At 39.2% G+C, this 20,041-nt stretch overlaps 1 protein-coding gene across 1 annotated transcript; it reads right to left on the reverse strand.

Annotated features, from left to right (window-relative positions):
• Positions 1-12,064: 12,064 nt before the first annotated feature.
• LOC131224629 (abietadienol/abietadienal oxidase) lies at positions 12,065-20,041 on the reverse strand. The gene is made up of 10 exons (XM_058219894.1): positions 19,818-20,041; positions 19,096-19,420; positions 18,646-18,795; positions 17,787-18,026; positions 16,640-16,723; positions 15,961-16,039; positions 15,283-15,404; positions 14,059-14,186; positions 13,475-13,547; positions 12,065-12,181 (listed from the first exon to the last, which is right to left on the reverse strand). The coding sequence occupies exons 1-10, from the start codon at positions 20,039-20,041 to the stop codon at positions 12,065-12,067; spliced, it is 1,542 nt and encodes a 513-aa protein (XP_058075877.1).

Here is a 20,041-nt window from a genome sequence, read left to right on the forward strand (position 1 = left end):
TACGGGTTATTTTGTTCGAGCCCAGGATATAGATAGTATCCTCGAGCCTGTCGAGTCTTTATAAGTGGGGCCATAGCTAGTTGATCCCGGCCGTTGATCCGAAGCTTCCAACGTCAACGGAACATGTGCCTAGGGCTGCACACTAGCCAAGCTAGCTTTAAAAGCTCGCTTGGCTCGATCCAGCTCAGCTTGACTCAGCTCGAATGACGATTCGAGTCAAGCCTAGCTTCCTGTGACCCAGCCTGTTTTTAAAACGAGCCAATGATCATAGTAGATCTTGTCTCAACTCGACTCAAACTCAGCTCAGCTCGAGCCTCACTGGACTCAAATATATATTATATTATATTATATATATAATATTATATTTAAAAAGTTAAAACATAAACCTTGTCTTATCCATTCGTCCCTTTTTTATCCTTTCCCTTACTTACCCAACCCGCTGCGCTTGAGCCCCTCTCTCTCCCTCTTATACCCGAGCTCCACGGTCTCTCTCTCTCTCTCTCTCTCTCTCTCTCTCTCTCTCTCTCTCTCGCTCATACTCTCTCTCTCTCTCTCTCTCTCTCTCTCTCTCTCTCTCTCTCTCTCTCTCTCTCTCTCTCTCTCTCTCCACTTGGCCACTCCTTCAAGCTCGACTTAGCATCTGCCCGACTCATCTCAGCCGTACGGCCTGCACTCGGCCACTCGCTCATACTCTCTCTCTCTCTCTCTCTCTCTCTCTCTCTCTCTCTCTCTCTCAGCACCAACAACAAAGTACCTCTATAGATATATCTAATATTTTATATATATTATTAATTAAATATTTTATTTTTGGAGTTGAGTCGGGTGTGGGTTGGGTCAGTTGGGTCGGATGGCTAGGTTGAGTCAAGTGTTGATTGGGTCGGGTTACTTGGTTGAGTTGGGTGTGAGTTGGGTCAGGTTGCTGGTTTGAGTTGGGTGTGAGTTGGGTGCTGGGTTGGGTCAGGTTGGGAGTACGCTCAACTCAACTCGAGGTAAGTTCGCCTCGACTCGATCCACTAGCTTGTCTCGAGCTCAACTCGAAAGATTTGGCAAACAAGCCAAGCTTCAATGGTAAGCTCAAGGCCGAGCTCGAGCCCTACATGGGCCGGAAATTCCTCTATTTGTAGGATTCTACTCATCTAACCTTTCCCTTCCCGACGCAAACTATTTCATACCACTGAATGAAGAATTTGTTGTTCGTTGTTTTTAACAATTTTGTGTCGAGTGTGGGCATGCCAGAATTAAATTTGCCACTCAATTCAAACAAAATAATTATTACCCCAAGTGCCACCAAGGTAATTAGATACGCAATATATGATCGAGATAGAATGAAATCAGCCACATATTCAACCACTCGCTCAGTACATATATAGGATCAAACAATATTCAGATGGTAAGGTTTGTTCTTTGATGATGGGTTATGGTTCATTCTCTAATGATGGGTTACACATTTACCTTCCTTACAAAATGACTTTTTAGTATAAATAAAAGATAAATAAAAAATAATCCTTATAGTCAATCATGGAGAACGACTACAAAGCACTTTCCTGAATGGGAAACTGAATCCAGCATATGAGCGTGGAGCCAAATTACAACTAGGATTACCAGCTACTTGATTAACGCTATGGATTACACTATAGAATGAAAACAACAGGGGGAAAATAAAGGATTGTACTAAGGAATGTATTTGACGTATAGAAAAGGTAAATTGTTACACTAAGGAATGTAATTTACAAGTAATTGAAAGATAATAATGGGTTTGATTGGGTTGGTATGAGACAAAATTTTCATGCTGAATTCCTCTACTATTTATAACTTTAACCTTGCCATATAGATCATTCCCACGTTCTGACGGTTACTATAATTATTTAACACTACACGATCTTTTTTGCTTTTACTTTAAGCACCTGTCGTATAACCACTTCTACACGATTGTTCTTCAATCGGCCACTTAAACAATATCGTAACGTTGCTTGATGTGCTCCCACTGTACTATTGTAGGATCTTATTCATATATAACTGTAGATCTCCAAATACACCACACAAATCTATCCAGATCTCACGTAACTTACTTTAATTGGTTCTCACAGGAATTGGCTATAATGGAGATAAACATATTTAAAATCATTTAATTACTAGAAAGAGATCTTGACTTTTAACGACATCTAGTAACTCATTGCGGGACCCATCAAATAAAAGAAGCGAATCATAGATGGATGGACCGCATTTGTCCAGACTCAAAGGCTAAAGGGTATAAAGATAAGATACTGGTGTGAACCGGAATGTTGTAGAATCTGTTAACTAGGTACCTTGAATTCTGTTTCATTACTGGTTTGACCTAATGGTTAGGTTTTTTACAACAGGGTTAATTCGGTTTGAGAGTATAAATACTCGTCAATATAATTAAAGTTTTTTTTTTGGGGTGTGTTTTGAGAGCCTCCAAGAGAAAGAGCTAGAGTTTTTTGTTATAAGTTATCTATTGTTAAAAAAGATATCTTAAATCTGAAAAGTTCTAGAAAAAGTTCAACTAGTCGAAGCAAGTTCAACTCGAAGTCCAGCAACGATGTTTCTAAATTTTTCGAAGTTTTCGACCAGTCGAGGGACAAGCTCAACCAGTCGAAGGTTACGCAGATTATGCGCGGATTCTGCGTGGACTGCGTAAATTTGAGGTAATTTCAGAGATGTGCATAAGTGGAGTTTCATGAACTATAAATAGGAATCCTTAAGGTTATTCTAAGGTATGTTAAGGCTTTTTAAAGGTATTCTAAGGATTTCTAGAAGGGGTTCTAAGGTTTCAAAGGGTGTAGCAAGGGTGAGATTCAAAGTTGTTCGAATTAGGTAAGTCCTCTCTCTTTCTAATTTATGCTTTCATAGTGGATTTTTGTCGCTTTGTGCCGTGGTTTTTTCCCGTAAGGGTTTTCCATGTTAAATCTTTGTGTTCTCTTGTAATTGCTTGGTGCTCTTAGATTGTTATCATAAATCCAAATCTGTGTGATTCCGCAGGCCAAAATCCCAACAAGTGGTATCAAAGAAATCATTGGGGCACAGATCTAAATCTGAGAGATAAGCAATAATGGTAAGCATTAGGTATGATATTGAGAAGTACTCAGGAAAAAATAACTTTGAGTTATGGAAGATCAAGATGATCAGTTCCTTAATCAAGCAAGGAGAAGATGGTGCTCCTGAGGAGTGAAAGTCAACTATGACTGATGATGATTGCAATACCCTTGATAAGAAGGCCTTATCCTCAATTCGTTTATGTCTCACGGATGAGGTTCTCTACAATGTCATGAGGGAGAAAACTGCAACTAAGTTATGGACGAAGTTAGAGGATGTTTATGTGAAAAAATCCTCTGAAAATCGCTTATACTTAAAGCGTCAGTTGTATAAGTTTAAGATGGAAGAGGGTGGAGATCTGAAGGCTCACATCAACAACTTTAATAAATTGGTTTGCAAATTGCTGAATATGGAGGAAGTAATGAAAGATGAGGAATAAGCATGTATGTTGCTGAATTCTCTTCCAACATCGTATGAGTCATTAAAAGACACAATGTGCACTATGAATAAAACCTTGAGTGTCGACACCGTTATCCCAGCCCTTCAAGGGAAGGCCATGAGAAAGTTAAACGGTGACATGGGGATATCTTCTGATGCACTACTTACGAGGGGCAGAAATTCTGAACAAGGTACAAGATCTTCAAGTTCTAGATCCAAATCCAAGGGCAAGGGCAAAGGTAAGATAAAGTGTTGGAACTGTGGGATGGAATGACATGTGAAGAAAGATTGTACAAATCCTAAATCTAAGAGAGAAGACCCTGAGTCTTCATACAGGGAGGCCAACGCCACCATGTCAGATGGATCGAGTGGATGTGATGGAGATGTTTTGTCTGTGTTTACGATTAGACACTTATACGATGATCGTAATGACGAGTGGATTCTAAACAGGGGCATCTTTTCACATGACTCCTCATCGGAGTTAGTTCACCAGTTACAGAGAGTGCGATGTTGGACATGTGTTTATAAGCAATGACATTGCCTGTAATGTTGTGGCTGTTGGTATGGTACGCATCGAGATGTTTGATGGGACAGAGCGTACCCTGACTGGGGTGAGGCACGTTCTTGACATGAAAAAGAATCTGATTTCTCTTGGTGTACTTGAGGCAAAAGGATGCAAGTTCACGGGTATTGATGGTGCCCTTAAAGTATCTAAAGGGGCACGGGCGATCATAAAAGCACAACAATTCGATAATGTTTATAAGTTGATCGAGAGTACTTCAAAAGGTAGAGTTGCAATAGCTGTAGCGGATTCCACTTCTGCACGTGTGTGGCATGCTGAGCATGGTCACATGAGCAGGCAGGGCATGAAGGCTGAGATGCGCGGACAGAGATACAGAGTAGGTGGAGCATCCACCTGTGAGAAGAATCCAAAGCATAATCGAAGGATATCAGCGAGGTACATGGACAACTCCAATATCGCATATGCTCTCGTTACAGATGAGGGAGATCCATCTACTATTCAGATGGTTCTAAGTGAGCCTGGTGCTGAGAAGTGGAAGGTAACTATGAACGATGTGATGGACTCGTTGTACTAGACAGATACATGAGAGCTAGTAGAGCTTCCAGTGGGCTGAAAAGTAGTTAGATACACGTGAATCTTAAAGGGGATACAACATATATATAGAGAGAAAAGTTGGTAGTGAAGGGTTACATTTAGAGAGAAAGAATTACTTCTCAGAGATATTCGCGCCGGTGGTATAGCAGGTGCCTATTAAATTCGTATTGGCACTAGTTAGCCAATGCAATTTCCAGCTAGAAAGGATGGATGTGGAGTCTGCACTTCTGCACGGAAAATTAGAAGAGCAGATGTAGGATCCCAGTCTTTTGCAACATCGCTCGTATGCACACGTGTCCCAACTTGCACTATTGATAGACCCTACACTGCACCCTAATTCACCTAGAAAACTCACCCAAGTGATTTATTCCAGATGATCTCGAGACCTCTATCATGTGGACCGTGCCGTCGTTGCGATTGCAATGGTGAAAATTGCGCATCAATCCACGCTCCGTTAGTGAAATATGACACATCGAATGTAAGGCCTAAATGATGTATCCAATAACACAAGCAACCATTATTATGCTAGGCCCATTGGACTTGAGCCCATGTGGGCTTAAAGCCCACTTTTAGAATATGAAAATTACCAACAAATAGGATAATTGCTACATGAAAAAATAAGAAGATAGCACATATAAGACAAACACTATAAGACAAAATTGGATTCTATCCTAAAGCTCATCATTAGCTCTCTCCTCTTGCCTTAAAAACTAATCATTGCTCATGTTCACCTCATCATATATATGCATCCAATGCATGTCTTGATTTATGTCACATCACTTCAAACAACCAATTACAACACTCCACTTCATCATCTACCATGCATCACCTACAACCCATAACCCTTATCCATCCATTAGCCAATGCATGTCTAGATTTCTTCCACCTTAGCTAATGCATACTTAGCACCATCCACCTCATCCATCCACTACTCATACCATATATCACATTTCACCTCACTTTTAGCACCAATAAGATCTCATAAACTTGCCACATCATCTTGCCACCTCAACCCCCAATTCCCTATATAAGAGTAGGAGCTCTCTTGCACTTATTCTTTTCCTATATTTAGAAAAATTCTGAGATTTTTAGAGAGAGTGAGAGAGAGTGGGGCCAAGGTGTGGCCCACCATTAATCAAAGAGGGAGTAGACCACACATTATCATCCAACTATCCATCCATTGAGATGAGTCTACACCCCTCCTCCCATCCTCTTCATCCTCCTCTTTCTTCCTCTTTTTATTTTCTTGATATGTATGGGTTCCACTGGTGTGAAGTTTTTGTGTGTATGTATTTATGACTATGGTGGTCAGCAAAGTGACCCATGTCAGTATGGTCCACCATGATGAACATCATATCCACACCCTTCTCATGTAATCTTTTTTTTAAAATTTGGACAGGAAGTTCTAAAAATCATATAAAATCGATTATGTTAAGATCAGAGTTGAAACTTGGGAATAATATGACTCACAATATGAACTAACTCTAGACCAAATTTCGTAACCATCCAACAGTCCAATCATCCGTAACATCAAGTTTACTTGGCTGCTATCCAGCAGCACATGTAGGATTTCGATTTGTTAAAACGGACCTATTTTTAACTATTTTAATGAATGTATTAAAATATAAGTTCTGTTGGATTCGTAGAAAATCGAACTAGCTTTCCAACGATATATAATAAGCCTCAATCGGAGTTCGAACGGCTGAGATTTTAGACTTACATGAAAGATGTATTTGGGAATTTGTTATGATCATTCTTATGTGGGCCATATCCATAATTCCAATAGTCATATGTATTTGCTGTTTGCTCTTAACTTACTTAAAATAGTTATTAATCATATGTACAATCCCTATGGTCAGATTCTTTCATAATAGAATTTAGAAAATTCTGAACCGACAGATACTTCCGTAATGACAAATCTTGAATTTCTATGTGTAGTCCAGATGGATTCAAGCTCTGTATGATTGGAAACCTATAAACGGCTTGAATGATGTATTCCCAAACCATCCATTAGCTCGGATTTTTTAACATAGAATCTGATCATAGATATTTGATCAAGACATTTCATGTGCTACTTGTATGTTGTATATATGTTGACCACAATATTCATCCTCTTATTAGGGACCCACTTGGTAGTGAGACTACTTTTGATTTGTGTACTTTATTAGTTCATTTAATCTGGACAGCCATATATACTAATGTGTGTCTCTTATCTATGTTTTTCTAGTATGTGGGCCCCACTTGCCATTCTATCTATTTCCTTTCTTTTGCACTTTCCGTTTGTTGAAATTTTTCAAGTACTTCACTATATTGCATATAGGCCTCTTTGACACCTTGTAGTGGGCCCCACACTCTGTAGTTAAGGGTCCCACTTTGGGGGATGTTTAATCCTTATATAAGTGAACTAGAATGTCCCACCTTTTTGTCAGGAATGATTCCCTAAGTGTTTGGAAATTGGGCCCTAAGTTGTGACAAACCCTATTTCTGAAAATTGTCTGATTATTTGTGTTTAATTTGTACCAACTTTGGGCCTCTGTAGTGGACCACACGCTGGAGATATGAGTAGGCCACCACTTGGAACCTTTAACATATACCAATGAATGGATAAATAATAATTTACTCAGGCTAAATTAGAATTCACATGATCAAGGAGTGGATCCCAAAATGTGGTCAGGCATGGTTGTGCAGAAAATCAAAATACCTATGTTTGGCCTTACCAAATATTACGTGTGCATAACCAATTGGTCCCAGCTTATAGTTTTTAAAGAAAATATATAGTACAACCAAGGGCACCTGATGGGACACTGAAAGGTGGTCCCCTGTGATCATGGGACGTACTCAAGATTGGGCCAAAACTAATTATGTACTGTGTTTCCTGAACATTTCCACAAGTACCCATATTTGGGACATCACCGTAAATTGTACTCACCCAACCAATGAGGCCTGCCTTATAATTTGTAAAGCCCATATATAGAGCTATCAGGTGGTTATTTTCTTTCACCATATGTAGGCCCCACGTGATCATGAATCTGACTCTAAAATGACCCAGAACCAACCCTGCACCAAAAGTCTGTTTTACATAGAATTTATGTGGGGCAACGTCAATGGAGTCCACCACCTTCCCAAAGTATTTAATGCAGCATTTAAACTCTGAAAAATAACTCTCAGATATTTTTGGGCTTAAAAACCTTAAGTTAGCCATCTAGTGTGGGCTATCTTATATGCGTCTTACCTTTCATGTAATGATGTTCACCTGGCATATTTTGTAAATAGGTGTTGTATAACTTGTAAAATATTTAGTAGACAAACCTTATTGCCCAACTGTTCTCTTAAGACATAGGTGACCTTGGGCCCATCTAAATGATGCAAACTTAAGGCCCAAGCAAGCCCAACACTTAGAGAAATCGTTGGGGAATAAGAAACCCACAATGGTAACCTTCCTTGACCCTGTTAGGCAGACCCATTACCTACTGGGCAGTGTGCCTTTCATACTACCTCTAGTCAAGTGAACCACGCTTAGAGCAACTTATTTTACAATGCATAAATTAGATAATTGGGTTTTTCTGAGTTTGTTGTGTACGTGGCTAGTGGGCCCGATATGATATATGACATGAAAGATGTTAGCATGTTATCCTTTATGTTTGAGATTATGCATTGTTTCTAGTTAGTGGAATGTGTGGCGCCCACTTAGTTGTGGAACTAGATCCACACCATTGAAGGCGTTGTGGTTGGACATTTATGCCTTTGAGTTGGCTTATTGATTCACCAAGTGGGACTCACACTTGACCTATACGACCCCATGTCTTGCATGTAGTTCAAGTCCAGAGTGAAAGTCATACTAGGTGGGGCGCACTTAATGATGGGTGAGATGATGATACATGTATGGTAACGTGATAATGATGATTATGAGTTGTTGATTGAAATAATGGATATGATTTAATGAATGGTGAATTATAGCATATGCATTGATAATGGATGAGTAATTATTTATAGTACCTATGACATTGTTTATGTTAATCATGAAGTGAAAATGATCCTCATGGTAATGATGATAATATTATATATATATATATATATATATATATATATATATATATATATATATATATATATATATATATATATATGCATGATGACAAAACATGCTAGTTGACTACCATGCTTGATATCCAAGTGCTAATAATGCACGTATTAATTGTCGTGATGATATTGTGGACAAGATAACTATGTTTTGTTTGATATATGGATGATGATAAATATATGATGTTGGTGAATGTAAGGATAACCTCATGCATGACAAACAACTAATGCCTAGGGCATGTATGATAGTGATGGATGATGGTCATGATATTGACGATACATGTGAATCCCTATATATTTTGTACTCTATGCACATGATTGCATGATATATGTTATGAGGATAAATTGATGTTGAATGATGTCTATGATACATGTTAGAACTTGTGTACCACCATAACTTATTCACCTTATGTATGTGCGTGTTATAGGAGCCCTGGTGGTCATTTGTTAAGTATTCACAAGAGGTATAGGGACTCAGTGTGTTATTAAAGACTGATATATGGACCCTCACGTCACATTGGCTATTCTTGTGTTCAGGCCGATTATTGTTTATATCTGATAGTCATGCTAGTGTACCTAGTCTAGTAGGACACACTGAGCATATGCTTAGTATAACATTATGATATATGCCCATACGCATCATTTGCATACTTGTTATGAGAAGTGATTGATCATAACATGTGTCATTAGGCTGGTTGTTTATGGGACTCCTTGAGAGACGGAGTTGCCCTACATGAGCACGCGGTACGCGCAGGTTTGATGCATGACTGGATAGTATGACTCATGCATCTCGTATTTTGTGTAACATGATCACTGTACGCCTTAACGACATCAAGGTCGTAGCCTCCACAGGCATATCGTAGATGGCAGGATTGGACACCGAAAATGTTTTGGTTCAAGACATGAGACACCATAGATGTCCCTCAGTGAAAGTCCTAAACCCTTATGGTAACAAGAGGATGCTCCAACGTTGAGACCGAGTGGATGTATGAGCGCATGAGGGTCGTATATCAGTAGGTCGCGTTTCCCACTTAATGTGCCCCATCGAGCTGTGGTTCACAAATCCAACCCATCCATTATGTGTGCCCCACTTGGATGAGGGGTTAGACCAAGTTTCAGATGCAACTAAATTTTAGGTGGGCCCCCACCAAGTGCTTTTATATGTTTTAGGAATGTCTTCACATGATTTTAGATGGTATGACCTACCTGAGTTTAGTTTACGGCTGATTTTTAGGATATCCCATAATTTAAAGGGGACCCATCAAATGCACGGTGTTGATGTTCGACACGCATCATGGTGGGGCCCACATAGCTCGACCTTATGGGAAGTTCCCATGAGGTCAACCGCATCCCCGGTCTCTCTCTCTCTCTACATATATATATATCTGGAATGCTCGGCTGCCCACTAGTTCGCACAAAACTCGTATGAACTTTTTGAGAAGTTATTATATGTTATGTGAGTCCAAAATCTGAACGGTTCACATGATGTAACAACCCATAAAATCCACAAGGCCCAACTTTTACTTTGATCCAAAAACTTTGGTGGGCCATGAAAAAAGAAAATAGTTTCCTTCCTTGATTTACATCTTTCTTTGCTATGGCCCACCAGAGTTTTATATCAGAGTGAAAATTGGTCTCATAGGGTTTCATGGGATGCCGCATCACATGGACCATTCAGATTAGACCCACATAACACGTGTGCAAAGGTACTCACGTGCACAGGTTAACATGTGTGTGTGTGTATAGAGAGAGAGAGAGAGAGAGAGAGAGAGAGAGAGAGAGAGAGACTAGAGCGATCAGAACTTTACATCTCATATCTCAGTGGGCTCCACAAACCATTGAGAAGGTTATAATGGACAAGCAAATGAAACTAGTCAAAATGATCCGAATTCAATGAACAATTTTCCATTAATTAGAGGTTAGAATTGTCCAATCGATCATATCTAAGTGCGTGAGTGTGAACCATCACATTTCGCCAAGATGGCCCACTACACAATTGGCCTTTCTTAATGAGCCCAGTTTGGGTAGATTCCTAACTGTGAGCCCACTGTGATATATTTGACTTACATCCACAAGGTGATATATTTGCCTTACATCCACAAAATCCATCCATTTTAACAGCTCATCTTAATGCATGATCCAAACAATGAAGCAAATCCAAATCTTCAAGGCTTGATTGGGAGCTTGTAAATGGAAAATGAAAAAGGTGGTAAATAAACTGAGAGTATATGACTTACTAAGCATGTGTTTGGATAGAAGTAAATGAAATATATTTAAAATCTAAATATTTTGTTTGGATAAGAGTAAATGGAAGGATTTGGAATACATTGGAATGTTTTAATATATTGACAATAACATATGTGATATCCCAAATTAGTTTTAATATATCAAATTGGCATACATATGTGATATTTAATAGATTGATTGTAATAAATCCATTAAAATATATAATTTAACTTTAAAAAAAAAAAAATCTTGAGCTTTCAGTGGGCTACAAACATAAGGATCACAAATAAGTAATTTGCCAATGCTTTTACCCGTCCATTTAGATGGCCAATGATCATTTTATTAGTGTGATTGTGATGTAGCGGGTATTTGAATGGTTTTGGAGTATCACTAGCATGTTATGTGTATGGTGGACACGTGTGTAGCGCCAACTTTGTTTAGTTGCGCAGCTCATAAGGGAACTCAAAAAGGCATTTCATCCCATTTACTTTTAAATTCTCTCTCTCATACAAAAGATTTCATTTATAAGCTCATTTACTTTTATTTCATTTCATTTACATGCATTTACTTCCATCCAAACACACTAAAAATACCATTTTCCTTCATTTACTCTCAATTCCCTCTATTTACTTTCTATCCATCCGGACCCTTAGGTGGACCATACCACAAGAAAGCGACGTGATTGAATTTCCATCATAAAAACTTCATGGGGACCACCGGAATGTTTATTTGCCATCCACCTTGTTAATAAGGTAACAAAGACCTAAATGAAGAAAGCACACAAATATCAGCTTCATCCAAAACTTTTGTGGACCACGTAAGTTTTTAATGGTCAATTACCATTGTTTCTTGTATTATGGTCCACCTAAGCTTTGAATCTACTTAATTTTTTGGATCATGCCCTAAAATAACCTTTCAAAACAGATGGATGGTGTGGATATAAGTCACATACATCATGATGGGCCCCATAGTCAGGGATTGCACCCACCTCAGGGGATCCGGGGATCTGCTAAACCTGTGCCCCTTAATCAGACATGCAACTAAGCCCAGGGCCCACTCTTATTTATTGATCGGATGTGGTTTTAAGTGGTTGAGGTGATTTTTTAAGTATAGCATCAAGTGCCACTCGTGAAAAAAGAGGGAAAATGATTAATTAGAAATGATATTGTAAGGAAATGGGGTGGAAAGGAAATGATATTTCAGTTGCTTGTTTTCATTAAAAAAGAAATTGACGAATTTGAATTTATTTCCATTTCTTTTGATTGGCTAACATGTTTTCCATGATAAATTCAAATGATTAATTTGGTGGATGTTTGCCTAAATGTAATCTATGATCTATTTATTTTTACAATGTCCTGTACCTAAATTTGGAAAGTTTAATTTGAATCATTTTGTGTGCCACATGTTAGGAGAAAAAAAATGCATACCACAACATGGATTTACAGGGTTCCCTTTCGACAATACATTTATAAATTCATATCAATCCACTATACACAAGGCAAAGAAACTAAGAAGCAACTTCAATACAATGAAGGTTCTCTCTCTCAATAACAAAATATATATTACCTTACATAAATTAAGATTTATATAAAACACTAATATAAAATTATAAAATTGCCATTTGAGCCGGAAGACCGTACAAGCAAAGCATTGCTCCGTTGCGAACTCAGTACAAAGCTTGACCTATGAAAGTGTTAGCTAGATAAACAATACATCCTTGATGATCAGGCTCTACCGATCCTAGCACCACGTGTACAATTTTCCAATTCATGTATATCATGGTCCGTATGAGATGAAATTTTTGCTAGGAACTAGTGAGGAAAGCAAACGCATCAACAACTGAAGCAAAGAAGAAGAAGACGAGCTGCCATGTAAACTATAGATATGTACCAGTAGTGGGCAAGATCGTACTAGTAAAATCACTCAAATGGACCATCGAGTAAATAACAAAAATCTAAAAGGTCTAACCATTCAATAAATAGCGCCCTTTAAAATTAACGGCTAAAATCACTTAATGTGAAGATAGGTCTAACCAACAAATTGTTGAATTCATTTATCACAGCCCATCATGGATCGGGTATGGTTTTAAAGGATTGCTTTTGTCAAAAAGCCCTAATGATTTCATCCATGGCTTGAAAAAAATGAATGGATATAAAGAAGTCCTAACTTATGGATGGATTAGATTATCCCATCAGTGTAATTTTCTTATTGTATGGTGTAGAAGAAATTGGTAGACTGTCCAAGCGCACCTATGCAACTAGAGCCACTATACATTATAGCGCTTTGGGAGGGTTTTGGATGATCATATATATCTCAATCAAGAATTGACGAGAGAGATGTTAGATCTAACAAAAACATAAAGTAGAAATTTGAAATTTTATAAATGAGAAATAACAAAAATGTAATCCGAAGAGAGTAATTTCCATTAAATTTTCAATATATAATATACAAAAAATACATCATATATTATACCAAAACATGATACATACAATATCTGTTACAGAAACAAGAAATGATTTCTTTTCATGGGCTAGATACTGTATTTTGTCGTCTAGTTACTCGGATTTGGAATCCATTCACAAGACGAGCTGACGGGAAGAAAGACATCTGATCCTCCTTCATTTGCTCCCATCTGTTCATGACATTCCAAGTAGAATCCCTTTAAAACTTGTACCAAACACGCCTGAAATTTAATTATACTAATCTTATATTGATACTTGCACCCATCTTTACTAATCTTCATATGCCCATCTTCCATTTACAGAACTGAAATATTACACTTTTGTAATGTTTCAATTCAAAAAATTCGAAGTGGGTATGTGTGCAAACGAAAAAGAACCGTTCATAAGTATCTGTAAACAATAATTCTTTTTTATAACCATGGTTCATTTAGTGATTGGACCAAGCAAATTAATGGGCCAAGCTAGGATTGTTGGCTCGGGCACTTGCCTTAGATTTCAAGCTTGATGAGACCCTCGAGCCGAGCATAAGGGCCTAATAGATAAGATGGGTCTATTCATCTATCCGTGGATGCAAGTGGGCCCGGCCGTGTGGATAAGCATGCTGGATGGGCATGAGTACCATCTCAAAAATCTAAGATTTAAAAAAGAAATACATACATGAATGTGTGTGAGAGAGAGAACCTGTAAGTGGTTACGAAGTAATGTAGAAAGATAGCAATTTGAAGTCGAGCTAATTCAGCGCCAGGGCAAAATCTAGCCCCTCCTCCAAAGGGAGCAAAGACAGGGCTACTTCTCCAGTTTCTCTTTTCCTTCACAAACAAAATCAACCGTCAGATCGAATCACTATTGCGTGCATGGACGTACATCATGTGAATGGGCCAGGCTGAAGTCAGCCCAACCCGATCCAGTTTGGACCATGTCTTTATAGAAATGTTAGTAGAGCTGTACATAAACCAAGTTAGCTTGGTTGACTCGACTCCGGAAAGCTCGACTCAATTAAGCTTGAAAATGGGTTTGAGTTGATTTTTTGAGTTTGAAAAAATTTTGAGCCGAGTTCGAATTAGACCAAGCTCAACTCGGCTCGGCTCGGAACTTGACTTGATTCGAATCAATTCGACCAGGATCGAGAACACTTAATATAAATATTTTGTTATTATTTATATATGTAATTAATTATATAATATATATTATATATTATAATATATATTAAAAATCCAAAAACCAAAAATTGAACTGAGCTCGTAGGCCCAAACGCGAAGTCTGCTCAAAAGATTGAGCTCAAGCTGGCCTGAGCTTCTAACCAAGCCAAGCCGAGCTGGCCATTCAGGCTCAAGGACAAAGCCAAGCCGAGTCTGGTATAGCACATTGACCGACCTGAGCCAAGCTAGGCCCGGCTTGACTCGGTTCAGCTCATGTACAGCTCCAGAAATGTGGTCAAATTCAAGCCCAGATCCAGCCCATTTACTTTTAGGACCCCTAACATACAAACCCAAGCCCGGACCATCCTGCCGTTGGCCCAAGAACCCAATAGGCCAGCCGGTCAGCCTGGCCCACTTACATTGACCGCCCCATCGTAGACAGCCATCACCATCGTGCAATCTTTTGTCATAAGCGCAAATACGTGTACACGTACACATCCATGCATGCAAGTTAGTGTATGCGTGCGTACGTACATGTCTTTGTGTATGTATGTAGACGTGTGCAGGCATGTGTGGCCCAGTTGCAATTTCTATATGCAAGCATGGCAGATGACCAAAGTATTTAAGACTCTTGGGGTCCACGTCACGGAAATCATTGACAGATTTAGATTGACGGCTCAGATTGCGTGCTTCTGATTTCGCATCAAAATCAAATACATATGTTTTTTTATTTTAGTGAATGTTGCTCCAGGTCTGTCCAACTAACCTGGTTCTCAGGATCCATCCATCTCCATGGATTGAAATCGGTAGCACCTTTGTACAAGTTCTCATCCAAATGCACTGCCGAGAGAAATGGGACTACAAAGCACCCTTTTGGAATGACATAATCTGCCAAACATCAAACACCCTTAGAACTGGCCCACGGCCCACTTGAAATAATCAAGATCTGAACCACATCCATCCCAATGGACCACAATGTTACAGTCCATTGAAAACATACAACCCATCTTGAAGATCATTGTCTGCAAAAATCATATATATCAACACATTCATCAGGTGGGCCACACTCTAGAAAACATTGGACAACCAATGGATTTACAGAGTGTCCATATGTGGTCTACCGATTAATGGATTAGCCTGATATCTGCACTTACTGTTCTTCAAGCTGGGGCCTACCTTCTCAATGGATCGGATGAATTACACATATGACAGGTAGGTTGTATGTGCTAAATGAACAGTAACCTTCTGATCTATGATCATAAGTGTCTGGATGGGCCCACCATGCAGCCCTAGTCAGATGATCATAACCGTCCATGTGGTGGACATTGCCGTTGATGAGCTAGGATTCAGAAATCACACCGACCATATGATCCTGGTGTTGTGTGGCCCCCATCCAGCGGTTGACAAGCAACCCAACATGTCATCAAGAAAAAAACGTACTTACCTTCATATGCAACATCTTCTTTTGCCTCTCTCATTAACCAGATTGCAATTCCTCCTATCCGAAGCGTTTCATCGATGACCTGCAGAAGATCAACTACCTCAGGCTCAGTTTCGATTGAGTGTAAATGCTATTTGAACTACTTTAAACGGTATTGACTTGCATTTTGAAGTTAGGGTTGTCCATGGGCCATGCCAGGCGCTGATCCTGGAGATTTTTGGATCACCGTCAATCCACTATAGGGTCAATCATACCAACAGTCTGGATCACCAAACACGAACCCCACTTATCCAGATTGATGCCAACAACACTATGCACATCCTCAGTAGAGGATCATATAATCACTTGTCTTAAAATCCTGTGATTGGGCCCATCCGCTGCCATCAGGATAATCAGGGCGGTTCACCCAGTGGATCTGACCATTTTATTGTCCACCCAAAAAATTTCCGTTCTGACGGTGTCAACCGTTCCATCTGTGGCCCACAAAGGAACGTTTATGTAAACAATGGCACCGCGGTCAATAGTCCAATCAGAGTATTTTTGGGCTATGGATAATCCACACCGGGGGCCATCAGATAAGCGATCCAGATCATGCTAGCGGTTTGCAAGTGGACCTGATCAACGGACTGAGGGGAAAAAAAAAAGATAAGCTAGTTCCAAACGATGTGAGATTCTAACATACGCATTGAGTGAATGGCATGGCTTTGTAATCCTCCCACGTAAGCATTTGATCAGCCCTCTTGTTACTAAAATTTTCTTGTTCCTCCTGTTTAAAGAATAGAAAAATAAAAAGACAGTAAGTATTTTTCACATGCAAACGCCCCAGCATGCAAAACTCACCATGCCGCACCCTTTTTTTTCTGCCAACGTGTCATATGTTCAGAAAATCCAGGCCATGCAAGAGGTGGGAGCCATCATGAAGACCGCCAACCACAAAAATCAAGCTGGTCTACTCATCAGGTAGGCCACACCTGTACACTGGGTCGTATCATTTTCCATCCATTGATTTCAATGGTGCCGTCAACCAGATGAGTACTGGATCAGCCTGATTTTGAACCACGTCATCTTCATGCTGGCCCACCTTTTGAATAGCTTGGATGTCCTACACATAAATTTAAAATATAAAAATTTAAAAATTTAAAAAATAAATAACTTGCAATGCCAAAAGTTACCATGTATAGGGTTGTATGTGGTTATTCCTATAATAAAACTAAAACCATGACCATGTTCATCGTCATAACAACAACAATAACAACAACGTCTCATGGCGTCCATGGGACAATCCTAACCATTCAAATATTTTTACATTCATGCACCCACTCATGCATATGTATACATCTGATGAGTGGATGATCTAAGTCCCATCTTTCTGAAGGAAAAGAAACAAAAGATAAAAGGGTTAAAATATATTGTTGTTTATCTTCCATTCAAGAGGTGGCCCATCATATAAACGGTTGGCATCATTGAAAGATGACCACAAATTTTCAAAGCCCCAATTCCTGATATATACTAATGAAACATGGATGGATGTTTTCTAGCTCGTAAGTGTGACCCACTTACAATATAAGTGCCGCCCACGTACGTAATAATACATGAGCCGGTCAATCCTTAAAAAATAAAGAGAAAAATCACAATAGGCCTAACTTCGGTGCGCAAATTGTCCACCGACGTCAGTGCACACTTCTATTTCACCATCCAAAGATGGTGGGCCAGGAATCCAATACGTATTAAGGATTGGATGGTGGGATTCTCATCAAACACCCTTGGATGGTGAGAGATGGGTGCGCACCATCTATATGTACAATGTGATATGTTTTTTGTATTCTTACCATCAGCTCCTTAAGTGCCATGGGACAATGAGTGAGGAAATAGACAGCGAAGAGCATGGTTTTCGCCGTCGTCTCATTTCCGGCGAAGAGTAGGTTGATTATGAAATCCGCTATAGCATCATCCGGTAAGTTCTCTTCCTCCAATAACCTTCCGAGGACTCCGTTGCCGGAATCTGGCACTTGTTGTTGCCTTCTCTTCTCTATCGTCCTGTTTATCTTGCTAATGATAGCCTCCCTTGCCTGATAACTCATTTAAGTAAAACACATGTAATAAGTAATCCTGATCGCACGTGCTGATGGGCCATGTCCGTACAACATCCAAGCTGAGCCAACGGTGGGCCCCAAGAAGAAAACCTGGCTTAATAATCACGACCGTCCATTCTTCCAACGAGCCACGCGAATAATTAATTGACTGTTTGGATCAGACCTAAATTATGAATTTTTCGACATACTTGCGTGGCTGTGGCCTGATGTATGGACTGGCCTACCTTTTACACTATGGGGTCTTCATGGTGGGGCCCACCTTTTGCAAAGCTTCAAATGTTCTACACATGTGACAACTTGGCACGTGGGATGGGCTGTTTGCTAAACTGACCTACGACCGGTCTAGGTGCTGGTTATGTTTTCATGTTGTTTTTTAACTCACCCAAAAAATCAAAGAAAGACAGGTGAAACCACAAAGGAGAAACGCCTTAAACTGAAATTTGTATAAAATCAATCTTGTTCTATATTCGAAAAAAATAAAAAAAAAAAAAACATTTTTAATAGTATTTTCAGATACTATTGAGAAGATATTGCAATTACAAAATAATCAAATCATACAAATGAAGGATAATCAAATCTTCTAAGATCATGTTACCTTCATGGCTGTGAAATAGGTGAAGCCCGGCAAGTTGATGGGAAAAGAGAGGCATCCGTCAACGAAATCCGAAAACAAGTTCGCCATTTCATTAACTTCCGATTCGCTCGAAACACCCAACAGTTGATTAACCATTAGATGAATGGCCACCTGCAAAATCAGTTACCAAAACCAATCAAATCATCATTTTTTTTTTCTAAGCATGGCAAGGCCATTTTAGTAATTTTGCAATTGTAAACCCTCTAGTGGGAGATCTGGAAAATGGCCCAGAAATTACACGGCTCAGATAATCTCCATAATCCAACCAAGGTCTTTCAACCAACCATTTGCAATCCTCAAAAGTGCCCAAGTCAGGCCATTATGATGGCATCATCAGTGTGATATTTTACACAATTGGGCCCATTGATGAACGGTCTAGATGAGTGGGATTAAACAATAGAATTTAATTACCTTCCTACAGACATCCTGAAGAAGAATGACTTCATTCTCATGGAAATTATCTAATGTCTGTAACATAACCATCTGAATATCTTTCAAGAAATGGAATTTAAGCTTCTCTAGCCTCATCATGTTTGTCGCGATCTTGTGAAGCTTCCTTTGCTGGTCTCCCTGGACGTTGATCACACCATCTTTCCCGACCAAATCTCTGAAAGCCTTTGGATAACATGACTGGAACAACCGCCCCTCGTTCTGCATGATAAACCGGTTGAAGGTCGGATCGGCCGAGACAACGGCCCGCTTGCCAAATAGATTACATGAGAATATACTCCCAAACCTAAGAAAATCAATGGCACTTAGAGAGACACCATAGAGAAAAAATTAAGAACACAATAACTATGAACTCATAGAAACATATATCATGATAAATCTTCATGTTATGATGATAAAATCTCTTTTAGGGTGCGTTTGGTTTAATCAAATTACGCGACATTTCATGATTGACCAGTCCAGTCTGGTACAAAAATTCATGATATTTGGTGCAACCAAACACCTTAAATCATGATATGATGAAGAGATCCCGTATATGGTGTGTTTGGTTGCACTGATGTTTGGTGCAACCAAACACACACTTAATCTATTGAATTATACATCCACCTTACTATTGAAAATCCATTTTCATATAAAGAATAAATATAGCAAGATATATAAGAGAATTATCATAATTTAAGTACCTTTTAACCTGATCTTCAACGAAACTGGGAGGATGAGAACCCGCGACAGCAGCATACCACTTGAAGCCATCACCAATCAAAGGCCAGCTTCTTCCACCTGGTGGTAATTTTGAAGCACTCTTGTAGCTCTTTTTTCTTTGATTTTGCAGGGATTTTGCAAGTAAAACAATGAAGACGAACGCTGCGATCAGAACGGTTGATAAAACGGAGTAATTTTCTCCCAT

This window comes from Magnolia sinica, chromosome 2 (assembly GCF_029962835.1).
Source record: "Magnolia sinica isolate HGM2019 chromosome 2, MsV1, whole genome shotgun sequence".
NCBI lineage: Eukaryota > Viridiplantae > Streptophyta > Magnoliopsida > Magnoliales > Magnoliaceae > Magnolia > Magnolia sinica.

Excerpts from the sequence above, each read along its gene's own strand:
- LOC131224629 (XM_058219894.1), bottom strand. The coding sequence starts at position 20,041 with ATGGGAGAAAATTACTCCGTTTTATCAACCGTTCTGATCGCAGCGTTC. Across the intron at positions 16,040-16,639 it reads CCATGCCATTCACTCAATGC|GTCATCGATGAAACGCTTCG; the intron begins GTATGTTAGAAT and ends GATCTTCTGCAG. Across the intron at positions 14,187-15,282 it reads GGATGGATCCTGAGAACCAG|GAAAAGAGAAACTGGAGAAG; the intron begins GTTAGTTGGACA and ends TTGTTTGTGAAG.